The 21,579-nt window shown below is 35.0% G+C and overlaps 1 protein-coding gene across 4 annotated transcripts in view; it reads right to left on the bottom strand.

Annotated features, from left to right (window-relative positions):
- CDK17 (cyclin dependent kinase 17) overlaps window positions 1-21,579 on the bottom strand; it is a 111,456-nt gene that overhangs the window by 4,110 nt on the left and 85,767 nt on the right. For all 4 annotated transcript variants that reach the window (XM_027542102.1, XM_027542103.1, XM_027542101.1 and 1 more), the window contains exons 6-14: window positions 12,743-12,799; window positions 11,690-11,804; window positions 10,842-10,936; window positions 10,446-10,508; window positions 8,083-8,206; window positions 6,220-6,340; window positions 4,051-4,148; window positions 3,463-3,568; window positions 1,109-1,151 (exon numbers count right to left, since the gene is read on the bottom strand). In XM_027542102.1, coding sequence (XP_027397903.1) covers window positions 1,109-1,151; window positions 3,463-3,568; window positions 4,051-4,148; window positions 6,220-6,340; window positions 8,083-8,206; window positions 10,446-10,508; window positions 10,842-10,936; window positions 11,690-11,804; window positions 12,743-12,799 — 822 coding nt within the window. The remainder of the gene's footprint in view (window positions 1-1,108; window positions 1,152-3,462; window positions 3,569-4,050; window positions 4,149-6,219; window positions 6,341-8,082; window positions 8,207-10,445; window positions 10,509-10,841; window positions 10,937-11,689; window positions 11,805-12,742; window positions 12,800-21,579) is intronic.

Genomic DNA, 21,579 nt, shown 5'->3' with positions numbered 1-21,579 from the left:
AGGGGACACACACACAAATTAGCATTTAAATGTTTAGAGCTACCGTTAGCTTGATTACTTAATACTTAATAAAAATTACTTATTTTTAAGAACCAATTTACTATGCTCTAAATTGAGTTACTACTGAGCTTGTGTAGCAATGATCCCAGTTACAAATTTCCAAAACAAACCTGGATCTTAACTAAAGATTAAGATTCCTTATATTTTCTGAAGTGATGGGAAAAAAAGCAAAATATCTGACCTATGGTGTTACTTTTCTTCATGAACAACAAAGGATTATTAGAATGTAACTAATACCTTTAAGAAAGATATTATTAAATTACCTATTCAATACCCATTTCCCCTTCTTCCTTCATGAGATAATGTAGATTTAAGGCATTCATGCTTCCAACTCTGACATAAGAATCATGACTATTCTAAGTTTAGGCTAATTATGGCAATCCAGCGCCTCAATTCTCAGCCTCTCTTACAATCAACATTCTAGCTATATGAAGATTTCGGAGACATAGGAAGAAGTCCTTAGAGGGGTTTTGGAAAAGCCTTTGCTTTGCAGATACATGAGGACTAATGTGACTGACACACTCTTATCCTCTCTGTCGTTTCTGCTCTGAATGCAGATATGGATGGATTTGGAGGTACAACAGCCTATAGAGCATAGGGATAAGGAAAAAAGAAAGCGAACATAAGAAAACATGAACTGCAGAGAACATGGCCTTGACACAGTTGATCAGTGCCAGCAGCTAACTATCTCAGTGAAGGGAATATGCTATGCACATTTTTATATGTCTTTTTTTCTGTTTCTACATAGTCTGTTGGAGAATCACCAAGAAAGTCGACGGACAACAGCAGCAATTAGCAACTATCTCTTTGGCTTCTATGATCGCCAATAATCACCAAAAATAAGCTTCAAAAAAAAAAATATTCCCTTCACCTCAGACTGTTCTGGGTTACAAGGAGAGACCCATACACACTAGGAGAAACCATATTTTTTCACCTAAGCACGTGTCTTAAGTATGCTAGATATACTGATCCCATTCTATAGATGAAAAAACTAAGGCTCAGAGAAGTTAACATACCATTTAATGACTATAAAAAAGATGTAACTTACCTGAAGAAATTTTGTTATCAACTCAATTCCTTCAGAGTCTAACCTAAAAACAAGGAAGGACAAGTAACAATTTATTTATTAATCTTAGCTGATAGCAACTTTCTAAATAAAACTATTTTCCAAGTGTTTTCATCTGCTAAATTCAACTGCCCTAAAATAGCACACTTTGCTGCTTTTCAAACAGATTCAAATCTGTTTTATCCTTAAGATTTATCGTGCCACTTGTTTAAGAAGAAATCACAAGTAACTGGGCATCAACTCGAAATTTCAATATTCAAGAGGAAATTAGATTACTAAAATGATAGAATTTTAAAAAATCACTATTTTATCTCTAAACAAAATAACCTGTATTATTGAAAAAAACTTGAGTAAACTAGATCTGTTTTCACAGTGTTCTAGTGAAGGCAAGAGTACAACGGCATCATTTCGTATTATACAGGTGAAAACACAACGGTAAGAGACCTCCAAATTTATCATTGTGGTTCAAGATAAACAGAGATGAATCACTCAACAAATTTTTACAGGACAATATGCTGAAGGTTGGGTACTAGAAGCTATAAAGTTCAATTTAAATATGCCTCAATAATTTCATAAAACTTTATTTAAAAGGGATACAAAACCAATGACATAATCAATAAAGACAAAAAATTGTAAGGATGGAATTAATAAAACAGGAGTAGAGGATTTAGGGGTTATCTTAAAGAGATAACCTCCCGATCAGAAGTCACGAGTCACAAATTCTATCATGCACTGATATTCACTGGCAAAAGCACAATTATGGAAACTGCCTCCTCTCCCTTCCATCTTAAGTGCTCTTAGTAGGAACTGTGGATGCTGTGGCCTAGAGATTCTCCAGAGTCTCCTAATCCTTTGCAGTCTGCCATTCTGACAAACACTCGGAACTCTGTGGCTACAAATAAAGTGGAAGTTGCTCAGTTGTGTCCGACTCTGCAACCGCATGGACTATATACAGTTCATGGAATTCTCCAGGCCAGAATACTGGAGTGGGTAGCCTTTCCCTTCTCCAGGGGATCTTCCCCACCCAGGAATTGAATCAGGGTCACCTGCACTGTAGGCGGATTCTTTAAAGAATCTGCTTTAAAGAGCTGCAACTTTTTACCCTGGACATTACAACAGCAAGCAATATATATATGACAAAAATAGGATTTATGCTTTTATGCTAAAAGTCTAACACATTATATTATTCTTCCTTCTTAGGAAGTCTACTTAGAATGTTACCAGTTAGTTTAGTGACAAGGCTATCAAATCACATAAACACTTTCAAAATAGTTTTGGCACCAGAATGATCTTACTAATCGTCCCTATCTTGAGAATAAATGGAACTAGAGTGAGTATGTTATGTTGTGAGCAATGTGAATGGCTTTTGATTAAAACAGATATTTGCCTTATTTGGTATCCTGGTGCCCTTTTCACATCTATTTTTTCTTAAGGAAAGATGAAAAAATACAAAGGGGGTTAGTGATTCTAACGTTACTTACAGAAATGTAATACATTCCGTAAGTAAAAACATTCTCACTCAAATTTTAATGGGAGTCTTAGATGGATCTGAGGTAGGTCTGTAATCGGATGGGCAACATAGAGGATATGAAGGGTCAGAAAGTTCATATTCTTCAAATACAAATTATCATTAACACTGGCCAAAATTATGATGGGTCATCCTGTATAAGAGCCAAGATTTTGCCTATTACACATTCCTAAGTAAACATAGAATGTGCGTGCTCAGTTGTGTCCAACTCTTTGTGACCCCATGGTCTTTGTAGCCTGCCAGGCTCCTCTGTCCAAGGATTTTCAAGGTAAGAATACTGGACTGGGTTGCCACTTCCTCCTCCAGGGGATCTTTCTGACCCCGAGACTGAAACCCGTGTCTCTTACATCTCCTGCAATGGCAGGTGGATTCTTTACCACTACACCACCTGGGAAGCCCGAAATATAGAATAATGGTATAGAAAAAATAAATTTCATCATGGTCTTCACAGTTCTGAATAAGGCATATATCAATGTTTTCCTTCTGGGAAAAGGAATATCCTACATAAACCCTAGAATTATATAATATATATATATATTCTATGCTCATTTTATTTATAGTTCAATTCTCTGGACTTACATAGTTTAGTGATTCTTGGTCACTGAATTATAAAATTAATTTGACATAGGAAGAAATTAAATTCTAAAATATTTAAGAATTGTGTATGTATATCAAGTATTTTTCCTGAATCCTTACCATGACAAATGGTTCGATAGACTAAAAAGAAAAAAAAGAGAGAGAGACTAAAAAGAATTAAAAAAAAAAAATAGTGTGTTCCCACCTTCACGTAAAGAGAGAAAAAAAATACCTGGGTGCGTGGTTAATTAGAGGCTGTGGTTTATATTTTGGAAAGTTGTAGTTCTTGAACTCATCATTTGAAGAAACACCGGGCCAATTTTCCTGAGATGGAGTTCCTGAATTTAAAAATATATATACTTATATAGAAATTTTTATACAGGCAAATATATATAGGCAGAACAAAAGTGTCTTAAATAACAATTTATATTTAGTAGATAATTTGACTGTTTCAACTAAAATTAGAATGACAGAAACAGTAAACATACAGACTTTTCAGACTAAGCAAAGATTCCACAAAAATGATGCCTAATTGACATCTAAGCTAAAATATTTCCTAATAATGTGCTAAAAGTCAATTTTCAATAATATTTCTCTTCTGTTTTTTCATAGAATCATTATTGCACAGGTAGAAATCAGTAAATAAAAAGCAGAAGTTATCTAGAAGGATTTTTATCTTAACATGAAAATTATAATTCTTATAACAGCTATTTATGTTAGTCTCAGTATCAAATTTATAAATATACATTTGAAAGATGTAGTCGTATCCAGCTACTCAATTACAGGTAACAAATCACTGAGAAGAAAGTTCTTTTGTTACCTAGCAGTCGGAAAATTAAGTGCAGTTCATCTTCCACAGTTGATCCTGGAAACAGAGGTCTTCCAGAAGCCATTTCAAAGAAAATGCAACCAACACCCCTATAAAATATACCATAAAAAAAAAAGATGAGTAATCCGTTTATATATTATTAAGCACAAGAGTCTTTTCCCTAAGGCTGCCTCTCTGGAGAATTTTGTACTAGCCTGCTAGAAAATCTGCAGATTTCTTTCAGATATAACTAAACTAACTTGTTAACATTTAGCTTATCATCTTCCATACTTCTATATCCATTTTCCCCACTTAAAATGTCCAGCCCTCTTCTGCATGATCCCTGAAGAATACCACTAACCATAGCTAATAGTGATTTAATGCTTACTATGTGTTAGGCAGTGGTGGTCAGCAGAGATAGGGAGAAACAAATGATTCAAGATGTTTTTATGTAGGAAGCAGAGACAGAGCTGATAGATGTAGGGTAAAGTGAGTGAGAGTGAGTAAGACAGAGAGAGAGAGAGAGAATGTGTTAAGAGAAGGAAGAGAAATGGATAGAGGCTCACTAAATAGATACTGTCTTCACCTGTGTGAAGACATGAGTTTAAGATAGGAGTCCTTCCTTTAAAGACTCACAACCTAGCAATTACGTATATATATATATGTGTGTATATATATAAATTAAAATATTATATAGAAAATTAAATAATGGAGCCACTATGGCCAACAGTATGGTAATTCATCAAAAAATGTAAAATAGAATTGCCATATGATCTAGAAATTCCACTTCTAAGTATATAACCAAAAGAAAAGCAGTATCTCAAAGAGGTATTTGTACACTCATGTCCACAGCAGCACAACAGCCAAAACGTGGTAACAACCCAACTGTCCATCAGTGCATGAATCAATAAACAAAATAACATATATGTATAATGATTATTCAGCCTTAAAAATGAAGGAAATTCTGACACATAAAAAAGTCAAGTATCTATCTTTGCCAGGGGTAAACCTTGATGACATTTATGCTAAGTAAAATAAACCAGTCACAACAAAACAAATACTATATGATTTTACCTATATGAGGTACTTAAAAAGCCAAATTCACAAACCCAGAAAAACGGTGGAGGGAGAGGGAAATGGGGAGTTACTATTTAATAAGTACAAAGTTTTAGTCTGCAAAATGAAAAGAGTTGTGGAGACTGATGATAATGGATGCACAGCACTGTAAATGTACTTAATGGTAAATCTGGTTATATATATATTCCCAAAATTTAAAGAAGCTTTAAAAAGAAAAAATGTTTCACAATACAAATTATATAAATGTTCAACCCAAGACAACAACAAAACAAACTATATGATTTATCACTACACAAAGAATACTTGCAGTAAGTGTAACCACAGTTCAAGGGAAAAAATTAGCCATGGGAGGCTAAGTTATAGTCAGGGAGGATTTATGAAAAACTATGTTTTGAAGGCCCTAGGCACAGGCCTTAGTCAGAGAAACAGAGTAGTCATTAAAGACAGGTGAACTGGTATGAATATAAGAGCAAAGCTGGGAAAGCCCAGGTTTATTTATGAAATATAGTTAAGTAGCCATTTGGCTAAATGGAAACATCTACGCTGAATAGTTTGAAGTAAACTGAAAAAGGAAGAGACATTTCATGAAGATTATTAAATATCAGATTGAAGAACGATACCTTATTCCATAACAGGTAGTGAATGGGGAAGCAGCAAATGTGTTTGAATAAAGGAGTGTCATGATCAAAGTGCCAGGTGAGGAAGATTACTACTGTATTTCACTGTTTCAAGATCAACTTAAAGCAAGTGGGTTTTGGTGAATATTAAATGATGATAAAAATAATAATTTTGTACCAGACACTCTTCAAAGTGCTTTATATATATCAGCTCATTTGGTCTTAACATTATTCACAGAACAGGCTTTTAAAGTAGTTATTGTTATGATTCTCATTTCCTTAAATGAGGAAACTGAGGCACAGGCCAGTAATTTCAAACTGGTCTTTAAACCTAGGTGATCCTACTTGCCAGAACTCTTCATCATTGTTTATATTGTCTCTCTTTAAAATAACATCTCCTTAAAGCCAAATACCAATCAGTATGTCCTGTGTTAATGGCTACATTCTTTCAAAATTATAAATGGCAATAACATATGCATATATTTACCACATGTCAATCTGTGTTGAGTACTCTGAGGAACCCAGAAGCACATCAGGCGGCCGGTACCAAAGTGTGACAACTTCATTTGAGTAGGTCTTTGTGGGAACTGACTTGGCTCTGGCTAGTCCTTCACAGGGAAAAGAAAACAATTAAGAAGCAGCTAGAATGTATTTCCCAGTTCATATGACCACAATGATTGCAGTCACAAGGATGCCTGAGATGGCTACTCTATACCTTTTTGAAGCTTAAGAAAATTCGTTTTATGAATTTTTGAGTGTGCATCATCTTGGGTCAGCAAATCTTCATGTAATTAAACTAAATAATAATTCCACAGTCAGGGACTATGTTTACTTTTATGAGTGAATGCACCTGGTCTCAGTATCTGGGCTAATCTAAACTTAAGATATCTTCCTTCTAGCCATGATTATGCCAAAATTACTTCCTACTTCAAGTTAAATTAATGCAAAACAGGCCAATGATATTAAGATAAACAATTTTATTTCTTTCAGTTATAGGCTTATTGACTTTTAACCTGATTACAAATTTCATTTGCTGTACCAATTCTTACCAAAAAGCATGAAGTTATTGGTCCACGATCCTGTTAAGTTTTATTAATAATTCCCCTGCAGAAGTTTTTATTTAAAATCTTCTTTGAATAAACTACATTGTCGTTCTGTACTTCTTAAGTTTTACGTTATATAGTTAATATTAAAATACAATGAACCTGTCTTTGGATATCATTAGTTGCTGTAGCTAACACGTGCCATTCCTTTGCCTGTTGAATATGAAATGCACTGATTATCTAGGTATAAAGACAAGAGCTTGCAACTTTCTCTCTCGAGCCACTAGTGTAAGAGTTGCTTTTATTACCCCCATGCCTCCAAATTCTTATCACCTAAAGAAGTAACTTTTTAAAAGATATCTGAAGAAATATAAATTTTAACATATACTTTATTTCAAACAGGAACTAATTCATCCATAGGCTGTGATTTCTGCTGTAACTATTATATCTGATTAAAATACTAAGTAAGAAAAATGTCATAGAAGGATAATTCAATACTTTGTTAAACCAGATAGTCATCCAAGTGAAACCAGAATTTTTTTTTTTTAAATCAGGCAGTATTCATAGTATTTTCATTTAGTTTAAGGGCTAAAGGATGTCACTGAAATAACGTTGACATTATTTTATTTAATTACAGATTTTATTCTACCATCCCAACTTGGTAAAATAAATTCAAAATTTTTTGATAATTAGCAAATGGGAGCAACTTTCGGATTCCTCTCCCTGATATACTACTGGGTTATGAGGGGAAAAGGACAGGCTTCGCGTTTGCTCTTCTATCCATACCACATCAAAGCAACTGCAGCTGTAGTTTCCTCAGGACCTTATTCTTCTCCCTCTGAGAGAATTCTAAACTATGGTACTTGCTCAAACAGGCTTCTGGTTCAGTTCACAATTAGATTTGCAATACTGGCATGAAATGCAATACATAATAATTTTGTCCAAACCAAATTAACTCAATGTGACATGGTATTATTATATAAGCCATTTTCTATTATTAATGAAAATGTCTATTTATATGAATACTTGCCTGATCACAGGAAAAGTAGAATTTTCATCTAGATCAACAACAACTTTATACCTCTGGAGATCCCCTGAAAGGGTCTCAGCACGCTTAGGGGACTATGGACCACTTCTGAGAACCTGTGATGTTTAGCATTCACTAACATAACTGACCACCAAAATTTTCAAATATCTTCCAAAAACTTCCAAACTCACAAAAAAGCAATCATACAGTGTCAATACTTGTTTTTTCTTTTAAACTTAACCACCTGGAACTATCTATAAATATCTCATACATTCCATACCAAAATCTGCTAGCTTTAATTCTCCTTTTTCATTAATGAGGAGGTTCTGTGGTTTTAAATCTCGGTGTAACACCTTTCTTCTGTGGCAATATGCCAAACCACGTAGAATTTGGTATAAAAACAGCTATGGAAACAAAAAACAGAAATTAGTCTTACAGATAATAGACATACTTTGGTGTAAGTTATGGTAAACAGAAAAGCAACTGGCCTAGAATAGTCAAAGAAAAAAAAGGAACCATCTCCTTTTCCTTACATACTTATCTAAATTTTACAATTCATTATTCTATTTGAAGCATCTATTTTTTTAGTGTGAACAAATGAAACTTTATCTTAGTAGTAATAGTTCACTTGTTACTAAAAATGATTTTAAATAAATGTACCTCAAAAACTTACAGGTCTACTAATGAGGTTTATAGTTTAATTATGAAATTCTCACAAAACAATCAGTCTTCTACCATTACCCAACCCTCCTCCCCCTGAAAAAAAACTGATGTGGGACAAAGCCTTTAATATAAGGCACTAGAGTTGGTGGCTTTATGAACATTTTGAAGTGTCAAAGAGATCGGTGCTGCACAGCTCTGGCAAATTACGTGCTATAAAAATAACCTAAAATAACCTAACCCAGCTTCTATCACCCACCTCCTGGGTACTTTACTTTCAGCACCTCCCACTCAGCCTTCAAAACCTGCTATGATTCAGAAAAGGGATTAAGCACTGTGGAGCTCTGAATGACTCTTGGAAAAAAGCAATTCCTATAAGGCTAATGGTAAACTTTTTTGTTGTGGATTTTGGTGGAAAAGGGAATATGAAAAGCAGAAGGTATTTGATTCTTTGTGGTTAACAAAAAAGAGCCTCAAGTCCACAGCATTCAGGAGTGTACCCTTGGTTTTCTTGGAAGGTGAAAAATAGCATTAGAACTTCGAGAATAAGCCAAGGCAGCGGGTGAACAGTGGGCCGGAAGAAATTGTAAGTAGCAGAGCTTCTATACTCTACGTATTTGTGTTTTGAAAACTCTTAAATTACTACTTCCAAATATTCTCATTACTTTTTATATTTAACAGAGAATAAAATACTTTTCAACTTAATTCTGGCATGCAGACCTGGCTTAAGACAAATAAACTTCTCAAATCTTTGTCAAATTATGATAATTAAGGACAACTCTATTTCCTTAAACATAAAAACAACATAAAAGCCATAAGCAGAAGTAAACACAAATGAGATTCACAACACTTTGCCAAATAAAACATAAAATATGATGAAAACAATTCTCACAGAAAATACATGGAAAAGAGACTTAAAACTTAAAGCCCTATTCTAAAATTCCTACCAATGTGTTATATCCATATATTTTGAACTATTTTTTAGTAAAAGAAACTGGCTCTCCTTTATACCAAACTTAACTATTTAAATAAGTATCTTAAGTTTAAAAGTTAGTATCTATAGAACTGGAACTGTTGCAAAACCACAGCTAGGGCAACCTATTTCCAGAACAGTCTCATGAACCACTGAGTGAGTTCAGATAAACAGATCTTTGCTAAATTTGGAGTAAATCCAGTCAAAGAAACCTACTGTAAGAACACAACTGTATCAAGGGTTTTTACTTGATCTTACTTTTACTTTTGGGCTTTATCTGGCACAAAGTTTATATCAAATTTTTCTATTATTACTTGCATCTTCACCCATTTTTCAGGTAAGAAAACATAATTATCTTTCTTTCTCTCCTAATAGTGCAGAATGGTATTTCCAGCCTAGTATTCATAATACCTATATAGCTTCCTGACCTTACGCACTAATTAGTACCTTCAAAAGTTGTTTCATAATTAAATACCATTCTAAACATGAGGACTTTGCCATTTAAAGGAGGCCCTTTGCAAAATATACTGTATCATTTTCATTTACCTTAAACATTTGGATTCTGATAAAACAGGCTTGTTGTTTTCTTTCTAAGCAGAATATACCTGTAAATGTTCTATATATATCCAAGAGAACCAATAATACTGTGAAAGGAAATGTCAGAAGACTTTTCTGTTTTGAAGCAGAATAAGGTTAAAAGTTTATTGAAGGGCTAAGCAAGGAAAACAGGTGGCTCTTACTCAAAAACCTCAAATTCCTCCGAAGTACTTACTAAAACTTTTAAAATGAAGTAGTTCTACAAAAAAGGTCTGATTCTAGGAAATACTACAGTATAGCAAACAGAAGTTCTGAGTAAATGTGTTCAGACAACAACAGCCTATTTAAAATGCGTAACAAAAAATTCTGAAGCAGAATAGTTATGAGACTGGCATATTTCATTATGTAATGCAGTTTGTCTCTGCTTAAGTGTTTGTCTCTAAACAAAATTTTAAACCACACAGTAAGCATACCTTTACGTTGTGCATACTCATGATGTTTCCACAGTCATCCATGTACTGTTTTAGATCTTTATCCTGAAAAAACAGAGCACTATGTGATACATAGTTTTGAGAAGGCATGACATTTACTTATTTAGTTTTTAAAAATAAGTTTGCTTTTTAAAATTGAAGTATAGTTGCTTTTCAATGTTGTGTTAGTTTCTGGTATACAGAAAAGTGATTCAGTTATACATAGATATTAAATATTGTTTTTTTAAAAAAAATTAGTTGTTTTTTGAAGAAAGATACTGAATGTACCACACATAATTAAATGCTAATAATAAGAATGTCCCTGGGGCTGTTAAAAAATCCAATCTGTGATGTTTTATTATAGCAAAATTAAATACTGAAGTTTTATGAAATGCTTACCAGATACTCAAAGACCAGAGTCAAAGATTTATCTGTATGAACAATGTCATGTAATGTTACTATATTTGCATGTTTTAGATCCTTTAATAGTGAAACTGCAAAACAGAAAAGAAAGCCAATTATTTAGTCTGTGGTAGGCAGTCTTTTAAAAAACCCTAAGTTTAACATATGAAGGCCTGAATTTAGGAGTCTCTTAAAACAATTCAAAGGGATTTGTAGTAGAAATTTTAAAAGAATTTTTTTCCTTTTCTTTTATGGTACTGGGTTTGATATTTTTAATACTTCTAAGTTTTTCCCTATACTACATTAATACTCTACATAACATCTTTTTTTCGCTCAAATGTTAACCTATTGAGACTGTCCCAAGATATGTTTTCTTCTTCCAAACTGGCTTATCAGTCGCCTCAAACCGTTTTCTGGATAATCCTTTAAAAAAAATGGTACCATTATAAAAATATATTTACATCCTGAATACACTATTTATGGTCAGCTCTTCCCCCATGCACCAATATGTAACACTTCCCAATGCCAAGTATTTGTCTATGACAATGATCTTATGACTTCATACTATTTCTTCATAAGCTGTATGATAATGTATCTAATTCCTTTTTGTTAAATATTTTAGCTTTAGATATTGCTTCTACCCCCAGGGCCTCATTTAATTGTATTCTTTTTCCTCAATGAGATGCCATTAGTTGCGATGGCATATTATTTTCCAGTCATGTATTATTTCTATATCTGAGCTCTTTGTACTTACAAAAAATGAACTCTTATTACATAGCTTTGGTTTTAAAATGTTCTATATAAATTTGATAAAACATTCTGCTCACAAAAAGTACTAACTATACCTTCTCTTATTGCTGTGCAGGGTGCACCTTCTTCATGTTCCAACCGGATCTCTTTCAAGGCCACCAAATTCTCTGTCAATTTACTTCTTCCTTTATAAACTGTTGCATAGGTACCCTATAAAATATATTTTGAAAGATACATGAAAGCAGCATGAGTCTGTCTATATCATCAATACAAGAAAGAGCCCTACCTAAATTTCTGATTTCTAACCATGTGTTAAATTCCATCTTGCAGAGAAACCTCCACCATGACTGGTTTTGGTTTTCCTACAGCTAAGAGGACTTTCAGTTCCCTGCGCACAGCTTCCCTACTCTTACAACCCTTCAGAGTACTTCAAAAGTAAAAACATAAGGAGAATATTTAATTTAAAAGTATTGTATTAACTACAACTACAATGGTATGTGAAGATTGAGGAAATTAAGCACATTAAGTGAAAACTGAAACTAACTAACATGTTATTAAAATTTTACCGATTTTCAGAATCTTTGAATGCTAGAGCTCTCCTTTAAAAACCAAATGTATTCTACAGATATCTTCTATTGTTGCCAAGACAGTTCTCAAACTCCCTTAAGGCCTCCCTATTAACTAATTCTATTATTTTCTTTGCACTTTATCACTCTGGGAAGCAGACCATTTCAAAACTAGTACCAGTAGCAAGATCAGGAAAACCTTGAATTTCATTTTAAAAAAATGAGCCAAGAATTTCCTTAACCTTTAAGATGTGTCTTTAGCTTTACAGATAGTATTTTGATTTTTCACAAGTTTGAACACATGGAATTTCCCATATGACAGCACAGTCACAGAGTACCAAGGAGCAAACTAAAAGATAGATGCCTATTTTGTTACCAAAAAAAAAGCACAATATTTTGTGCATCAACAGGTTACAATGCTATTAAAAAAATTCATTTCTTCTCACACTGATGGAATAATTTCAAGAATTGAAGGGTATTTCTTTCTAATATTCTATTGCCTTTACAGGACAAGATACAGTCTTTTCGGTGATGAATAAGAAAAATATGTATCTTACATTTTCGACATAAGTATTAACTTACCTCTCCAAGCTTTTCCAATTTGATGTAGGTTTCCATTTTTCCAAACCCAATTTCTGACTGAAAGCAAACAATTATAAATTTAGTATTCTTCAAATTTCAATTCTTCTCTGCCTCAATATCTGAAACTCTCCTGCTCTTCGAATGTTTTGGAACAGAAAAATCTGATTAAATAGTAGAACATCTGTCAAATTTTAAAATTGGAACATTTAAAGGTTCAAAAACAAAGTTCACAATTAAAACTGTCAACTCATCTTTTTTACAAATTGATTCACATTCTGCTTTGAAAAATTTCTGTTCTACCTTAAAACTGAAATTTTAAGATATCACAGGCATTTTAGGATACAAAAGGATTTTATAAAAGATAACTACATGATTTAACAAATCACAAAATAAACAATTTTCCTACATATTTTCCTTCATCAATCTTTTGTTTTCCCTAGGAAGGCCTGCAAACAAAACACTATTTCAGGTTTTCTCATCGAAATATAATAAGAAAGATAACCATATGTCATACTCTATGATGAGTCAGGAAATGCTAACACAGAAGAAGTAATATAAGTCTAAATCAGTCTCCTCCACCCCCCACAAAAAAGTGAGTTCTGAAAAGCATTCTTTTAAAAAACCTTGAGCTTGACTATTTTGTATGGAGTCGATAAATGAGGTAGATGGAATAGTCAAATATGCAATGGGAACTCAGTATTTAAAAAGTAATTAAAAAAAAAAAACACCGAACACAGAAGATTTAGGGGAAAAAACAAAATGATAAAAATGTAGAGACTGAGAGAGCAGAGATGGGGAAAAAAGTTAAAAAGAAGAGAATAAGAATTTTCTTAAATTCCTTTCTAGTACCCCTAGTGGAAAGGGCAACAGTAATCTAAAACTTCACTTCTCAGAGTGATACTAATGCCCTTAAGTAGCCAATGAAAGGAATAACGTTCTTTTATATATAACTCTTAAAGGTGTATGCTGGATTATTAAATTCTGTGTCAAATTCTGGAAGTTCAGATACACTTTTTATGGAGGTGTTGAACAAAATAAAAATGATACTTGACAATTTGACTTAACATCACTCACCGCTTGAAACAAAAAAGGTAAACTGCCCAAAACTGACAGTCAAAAGTAGCAGGGGCCTCTCAAAGGAACTGCTGTACAAGGAACTTTTTTACAAGACATATATATCACTTTAAAAGCCATGAGGAAAACTGAAAATTCAATGATCCTCATTCAATTTTGGTAAACTAATCAAAACTGTGGTCACAGGTGGTGCTGGTGCTTTCACTGAAGGACTGAAAAATTGCTTCTCTCTGTGTACTCTTAAAGACTTTTTCCTATATACGGTATTTTCAAAAAAAATTTAAGTGAGATTTTTGGAACCCATCATGATCCATCTACCCACACACTATTTTATATATGACTGACAGATATTAAGTCCTTATTCTGTATTGTCAATAATTATACAGGATAATAAAACTATAATAGACAACACTTTCCAAATACAAATGGGAGTTTTTTAATTTTAATATGGGAAATGTGGCAAAGAGACCACCATTTGATACATCAGAACCTGATTGTGAATAATTTTTTGATTTTGTAGTTTTTCTATAGTCTATTTACATATGATCTCACATAACACTTAAAAAAAAAGGCTAATTGCCAAGGTCACACAAACTATGATAGAGTGTTTATTTTCTTATACCTATTTTCTAGAATTCAGATGATTAAATTCACAAACATGGAACTATTTTGACATGAATTTCAAATCTCACCTGATTTTTTTATGAAGGAAAAAGAATAGCAACAATAAATGGAAACTAGTATGAACAAAATAATCAATGTCCCCCCCACCTCCCCCCCCCCCCGCCCCCCGCAAGATATAATTAAAATGTCATCATCTGTAACAGTGAGAAGCACATAGAAAAATATAACTACAAGCAAAGAACTTTCTTTTTTGCCACACCACCTCTTGTGGAAACTTAGTTCCCCAACCAGGGACTGAACCATGCCTGCAACAGCAAAAGTACATTGTCCTAAACCACTGGACCACCAGGGAATTCCCTGGGAAATTTTTCTTATTAGGAGTTGGGAAATTTTATTCTTTTTTTTAATCTTAAGTGAATAAATACTAAAATGTCCTTATAAGATCATGTACACTTTTCTCTAATGGTGGCTTTGACAAAAATGCTTGTTTTTTTTAAAGAGTGGATAATTTAACTACAAATTCAAGACTGTAAAGACAGTACTGACTGATGTAGAGATTACCGTATCATATAAAGTATACAAGGAATAAACTATAAGAGATAGCTTATTATCTTATAGTTAATATGAGAGATATTATATTAACTATATAGCATAGCATCTATATTAACATTACATGAAATATTAACATTAAAAAGAGTCACTCTTTAAATAGTGAAATTCAGTGAGATCATTAAAATATATTGAAAGTACGTTTTTTAAAAAGAGGGTAAATACTGGAATTGACTGCCATAACCCAATTAAAGAGGTTTTGAATTGGGTTGACCACATTTTAATGATTCCCAACCTTTAGGATTTAGTAATTACATCCAATTTATTGCTTAACTGAATCTTTATATGGAATTTCTAGAAAATTTTGCTTGCATTTTTATCTGCTGAGCATGACAAGATTAACAATAGACATAATGACTAGCTTGTTGACACAGTCTCCTACGGAAATTATTCAGAGGACAGAAGACAAAGCTCATTTATTCAACATTTACCAGGCATAATGCTAGGTATTGGGGATAGAGTGAAGAAGACAGACATGATTCCTCCTCTCATGAATTCACAATCCAGACTGATTTTCATCCTAGATTATTTTAGAATATTTTTAAAGTCTCATAAAAACAGAAATAATAGCTGTATGATTGGAACAATACACTCTGCATTTAAATACAATATAAAAATCTTCTTAATTCTGCTTCAAATGAAGCGAATTTTCTTCTGATACTTCACTGCTCTAAAAATTAGCCTTTTGGAAAACCAAACAAACTCCTGTTCAAACAGCTCTTATAGCTGAGTAATTTCACTGTTAAGTCAGAAAGAGACAGACAAACACTATATATTAACGCATGCACCTGGAATCTAGAAAGAGGGTACTGATGGACCTATGTGCAGGGTAGCAATGGAGACACTTAACTTCCCTGGTGGCTCAGACGGTAAAGCGTCCACCTACAATGCAGGAAACCCAGATTCAATCCCTGGGTCGGGAGGAGCCCCTGGAGAAGGAAATGGCAACCCACTCTAGTACTCTTGCCTGGAAAATCCCATGGAGGGAGGATCCTGGTAGGCTAGAGTTCATGGGGTCCCAAAGAGTTGGACATGACTGAGTGACTTCACTTTCACTTTCAATGGAGACACAGGACATAGAGAACAGACTTGTGGACACAGTGGGGGAAGAAGAAGGTGGGACGAATTGGGAGACTAGCATAGAAACATATACATTCAGTTCAGTTCAGTTCAGTTGCTCAGTCCTGTCCGACTCTGGGACCCCCTGAATTGCAGCACGCCAGGCCTCCCTGTCCATCACCAACTCCCGGAGTTCACCCAAACTCATGTCCATCGAGTCGGTGATGCCATCCAGCCATCTCATGCTCTGTCGTCCCCTTCTCCTCCTGCCCCCAATCCCTCCCAGCATCTTTTCCAAAGACTTTCCCAGAATCTTTTCCAATGAGTCAACTCTTCACATGAGGTGGCCAAAGTACTGGAGTTTCAGCTTTAGCATCATTCCTTCCAAACAACACCCAGGACTGATCTCCTTTAGAATGGACTGGTTAGATCTCTTTGCAGTCCATGGGATGCTCAAGAGTCTTCTCCAACACCACAGTTCAAAAGCATCAATTCTTCGGCACTCAGCTTTCTTCACAGTCCAACTCTCACATCCATACATGACCACTGGAAAAACCATAGCCTTGACTAGACGGACCCTTGTTGGCAAAGTAATGTCTCTGCTTTTGAATATGCTATCTAGGTTGGTCATAACATTCCTTCCAAGGAGTAAGCGTCTTTTAATTTCATGGCTGCAATCACCATCTGCAGTGATTTTGGAGCCCAGAAAAATAAAGTCTCTCACTGTTTGCCCATTGATTTCCCATGAAGTGATGGGACCAGATGCCATGATCTTAGTTTTCTGAATGTTGAGCTTTAAGCCAACTTTTTCACTATCCTCTTTCACTTTCATCAAGAAGCTCTTTAGTTCCTCTTCACTTCTGCCATAAGGGTGGTATCATCTGCGATATATCTGAGGTTATTGAGATTTCTCCTGGCAATCTTGATTCCAGCGTGTGCTTCTTCCAGCCCAGTGTTTCTCATGATGTACTCTGCATATAAGTTAAATAAGCAGGGTAACAATATACAGCCTTAACTGTACTATACAGCACTCCTTTTTCCCATTTGGAACCAGTCTGTTGTTCCATGTCCAGTTCTAACTGTTGCTCCTGACCTGCATACAGGTTTTGCATACAGGTTTCTCAAGAGGCAGGTCAGGTGGTCTGGTATCCCCACCTCTTTCAGAATTTCCCACATCCACACAGTCAAAGGCTTTGGCATAGTCAATAAAGCAGAAATAGATGTTTTTCTGGAACTCTCTTGCTTTTTCCATGATCCAGCGGATATTGGCAATTTGATCTCTGGTTCCTCTGCCTTTTCTAAAACCAGCTTGAACATCTGGAAGTTCACGGTTCTTGTATTGCTGAAGCCTGGCTTGGAGAATTTTAAGCATTACTTTACTAGCATGTGAGATGAGTGCAATTGTGCAGTAGTTTGAGCATTCTTTGGCAATGCCTTTCTTTGGGACTGGAATGAAAACTGACCTTTTCCAGTCCTGTGGCCACTGCTGAGTTTTCCAAATTTGCTGGCATATTGAGTGCAGCACTTTCACAGCATCATCTTTCAGGATTTGAAATAGCTCAACTGGAATTCAAGCACCTCCATTAACTTTGTTTGTAGTGATGCTTCCTAAGGCCCACTTGACTTCACATTCCAGGATGTCTGGCTCTAGATGAGTGATCACACCATCGTGATTATCTGGGTCATGAAGATCTTTTTTGTACAGTTCTTCTGTGTATTCTTGCCACCTCTTCTTAATATCTTCTGCTTCTGTTAGGTCCATACCATTTCTGTCCTTTATCGAGCCCATCTTTGCATGAAATGTTCCTTTGGTATGTCTAATTTTCTTGAAGAGATCTCTAGTCTTTCCCATTCTGTTGTTTTCCTCTATTTCTTTGCATTGATCACTGAGGAAGGCTTTCTTATCTCTTCTTGCTATTCTTCGGAACTCTGCATTCAGATGCTTATATCTTTCCTTTTCTCCTTTGCTTTTCACTTCTCTTCTTTTCACAGCTATTTATAAGGCCTCCCCAGACAGCCATTTTGCTTTTTTGCATTTCTTTTTCCATGGGGATGGTCTTGATCCCTGTATCCTGTACAATGTCACAAACCTCCGTCCATAGTTCATCAAGCACTCTGTCTATCAAATCTAGTCCCTTAAATCTATTTCTCATTTCCACTGTATAATCATAAGGAATTTGATTTAGGTCATACCTGAATGGTCTAATGATTTTCCCTACTTTCTTCAATTTCAGTCTGAATTTGGCAATAAGGAGGTCATGGTCTGAGCCACCATCAGCTCCTGGTCTTGTTTTTGCTGACTGTATAGAGCTTCTCCATCTTTGGCTGCAAAGAATATAATCAATCTGATTCGGTGTTGACCAGCTGGTGATGTCCATGTGTAGAGTCTTCTCTTGTGTTGTTTGAAGAGGGTGTTTGCTATGACCAGTGTGTTCTCTTGGTAAAACTCTATTAGCCTTTGCCCTGCTTCATTCCATATTCCAAGGCCAAATTTGCCTGTTACTCCAGGTGTTTCTTGACTTCCTACTTTTGCATTCCAGTCCCCTACAATGAAAAGGACATCTTTTTGGGGTGTTAGTTCTAAAAGGTCTTGTAGGTCTTCATAGAACCGTTACCATATGTAAAACAGATAGCAATTGGGAATTTGCTGTGTGACACAAGGAGCTCAACCCAGTGCTCTGTGACAACCTAGAGGGGTGGGGTGGGGAGGGAGGTGGGAAGAGGGTTCAGGAGGGAGGGGACATATGTATACCTGTGACTGATTCATATTGATGTATGGCAGAAATCAACACAATATTGTACAGCAATTATTCATTAATAAAAATTAAAAAATAGCTCTTATACAATAAGCACATGAAAGTTAAATAAAATAAAAACAAATTATAATTTATAATAGCCTTCCTGTAATTTTGAGTAACTTGCAAGTAGCATTGATTATTATAGGGTATTTCTTCATTACTTTGGTCTAACAGTATAATCATTCTGCCAAAGTTATAAAGAGGTGTTACATGCTGGCAATGCAATTCTAAATGAGCTTCACAACAACTGAAACATGTGCAATAACTCTATTAGATGCCATTCTAAGAGTAAATGGGCATATAAAAAACACTGGGGGCAAAGACAGATTTTTCAATTATCAATTTCCCACCTTGTGAGATTTACCAAGTTACAGTTACTGATAGAAATGTCAGTCTACTGAGGTAGACTGAGGTAGGTCGACTGAGAATCTCTATTCTACTTGATCATTTGTATTACAAAATATTACCTTACCCCTGTCCATAATATGCCATAGGTAAATTAAATTGTGGGTGAACTTTGAACCTCATTTCCACACCATAAGCTCACTTCTGAAAGACATCTGGACTTGATACCCTATTTTCTCACCTGTCCTTAGAAATAACAGCTATGTATGATCCATATTGGTAAAGCCATGAATGAGGAACCCAAAACTTAATGTTTAGGAAGAGGCATATTCTTAGAATTCATATAACCTAAACTTCAATAAAATGAGACAAACTTTCCTACACAGACTTAGTTTACTAAAGTTGCACTTAACACTCTTATGAAAATTTCCATGGGGTATGCCATCACTGTAAGTGTAACAATGCTCTAATAAATCATTACCTGCCTATGGGCTTTCCCACTAGTCATTAGTTTAAGTATTTTAAGAGTTAGAATATTCCATTTCTTATCAATTATAAATGAATATTAAATAACACTTTCAGTTCAGTTCAGTTGCTCAGTCGTGTCTGACTCTTTGTGACCCCATGAATCGCAGCATGCCAGGCCTCCCTGTCCATCACCAACTCCCGGAATTCACTCAAACTCATGTTCATCAAGTCAGTGATGCCATCCAGCCATCTCATCCTCTGTCGTCCCCTTCTCCGCCTGCCCCCTATCCCTCCCAGCATCAGAGTCTTTTCCAATGAGTCAATTCTTCGCATTAGGTGGCCAAAGGACTGGAGTTTCAGCTTTAGCATCATTCCTTCCAAAGAAATCCCAGGGCTCATCTCCCCTAGAAAGGACTGGCTGGATCTCTTTGCAGTCCAAGGGACTCTCAGGAGTCTTCTCCAACACCACAGTTCAAAAGCATCAATTCTTCGGTGCTCAGCCTTCTTCACATTCCAACTCTCACATCCATACATGATCACAGGAAAAACCATAGCCTTGACTAGATGGACCTTTGTTGGCAAAGTAATGTCTCTGCTTTTCTATATGCTGTTTAGGTTGATCATAACTTTTCTTCCAAGGAGTAAGCGTCTTTTAATTTCATGGCTGCAGTCACCATCTGCAGTGATTTTGGAGCCCAGAAAAATAAAGTCTGACACTGTTTCCACTGTTTGCCCATTGATTTCCCATGAAGTGATGAGACCAGATGCCATGATCTTCGTTTTCTGAATGTTGAGCTTTAAGCCAACTTTTTCACTCTCCTCTTTCACCAATCCAATAACCAATATCTTTAAAATAAGATAGAATGACTAAATGTAATGTGGTGTCCTAGATGGGATCCTGGGGATAAAAAGCTATTAGTGAAAAACTAGAGAAATCTGAATAAAGTATGGAGTTTAGTTAATAGTAATGTACCACCACTGGTTTCCTTCGAGTTGTGACAATGTACTAAAGTAATGTAAAATGTTAATAATAGGCATAACTAGGTATAACTAGTTATGTGGTATATGGGAACACTCTATATGATCTTCTAAATTTTTCTGTAAATCTATAACTACTCTAAAATAACTATTAGAGTAGAGTTAGTATAGCTGTAGGTAGATTTGCACATTTGTAATTCAGAAAATGAGAGGGTTTCTAGTTAGTGGCTTCTCTCTTCTTGGTCGTGTAGTAGGAAGAGGTCATTTGCTTAGAGTGAGAGAAGAATTAACCAAAGAAATACAATAGGGTAGCCAAATGATACTGAGGATCCACTGAGCTTGATGCTCCTAATTTTATAGAAGAACCAATCAGCCCTACTATATATTCACCAGAAGTGAACTCAGACTTGTTTCTTACCTCCTACTCAAGTGATTTATGTTATTTTTACTACTCTACTTATTATACATTGCAAACTGAAAGTACAAAAAGAAACATGTACACATTGCTATATTTAAAATGGATAACCAACAAAGACCTATTATAAAGCACATGGAACTCTCAAGGTTATGTGCCAGGGTGGATGGGACGGGGGTTTGGGAGAGATGGGATACGTGTATATGTATGGCTGAGTCCTTTTGCTCTTCGCCTGAAACTACCACAACATTGTTAACTGGCTATACCCCAACACAAAATAAAAAGTTTAAAGTTTAAAAAAAAAAAAAGTTTATCCTTTTAGAAAGACAAAATTTTATATTTTGTCTTGAAACAAAAATGTTTTTAAGATAAGAGTATATCATCCATGGAAACATAAGCTCTAACAAATGTGAAGTGTATTTTCATTTTCCCATCTCCTTTCCACGGATTCCCTAATCCTTCCCCTT

Source organism: Bos indicus x Bos taurus, chromosome 5 (assembly GCF_003369695.1).
Source record: "Bos indicus x Bos taurus breed Angus x Brahman F1 hybrid chromosome 5, Bos_hybrid_MaternalHap_v2.0, whole genome shotgun sequence".
NCBI classification, from domain to species: Eukaryota; Metazoa; Chordata; class Mammalia; order Artiodactyla; family Bovidae; genus Bos; species Bos indicus x Bos taurus.
The sequence above is the reverse complement of the archived record's forward strand: the minus strand, read 5'-3'. Positions and strand labels throughout refer to the sequence as shown.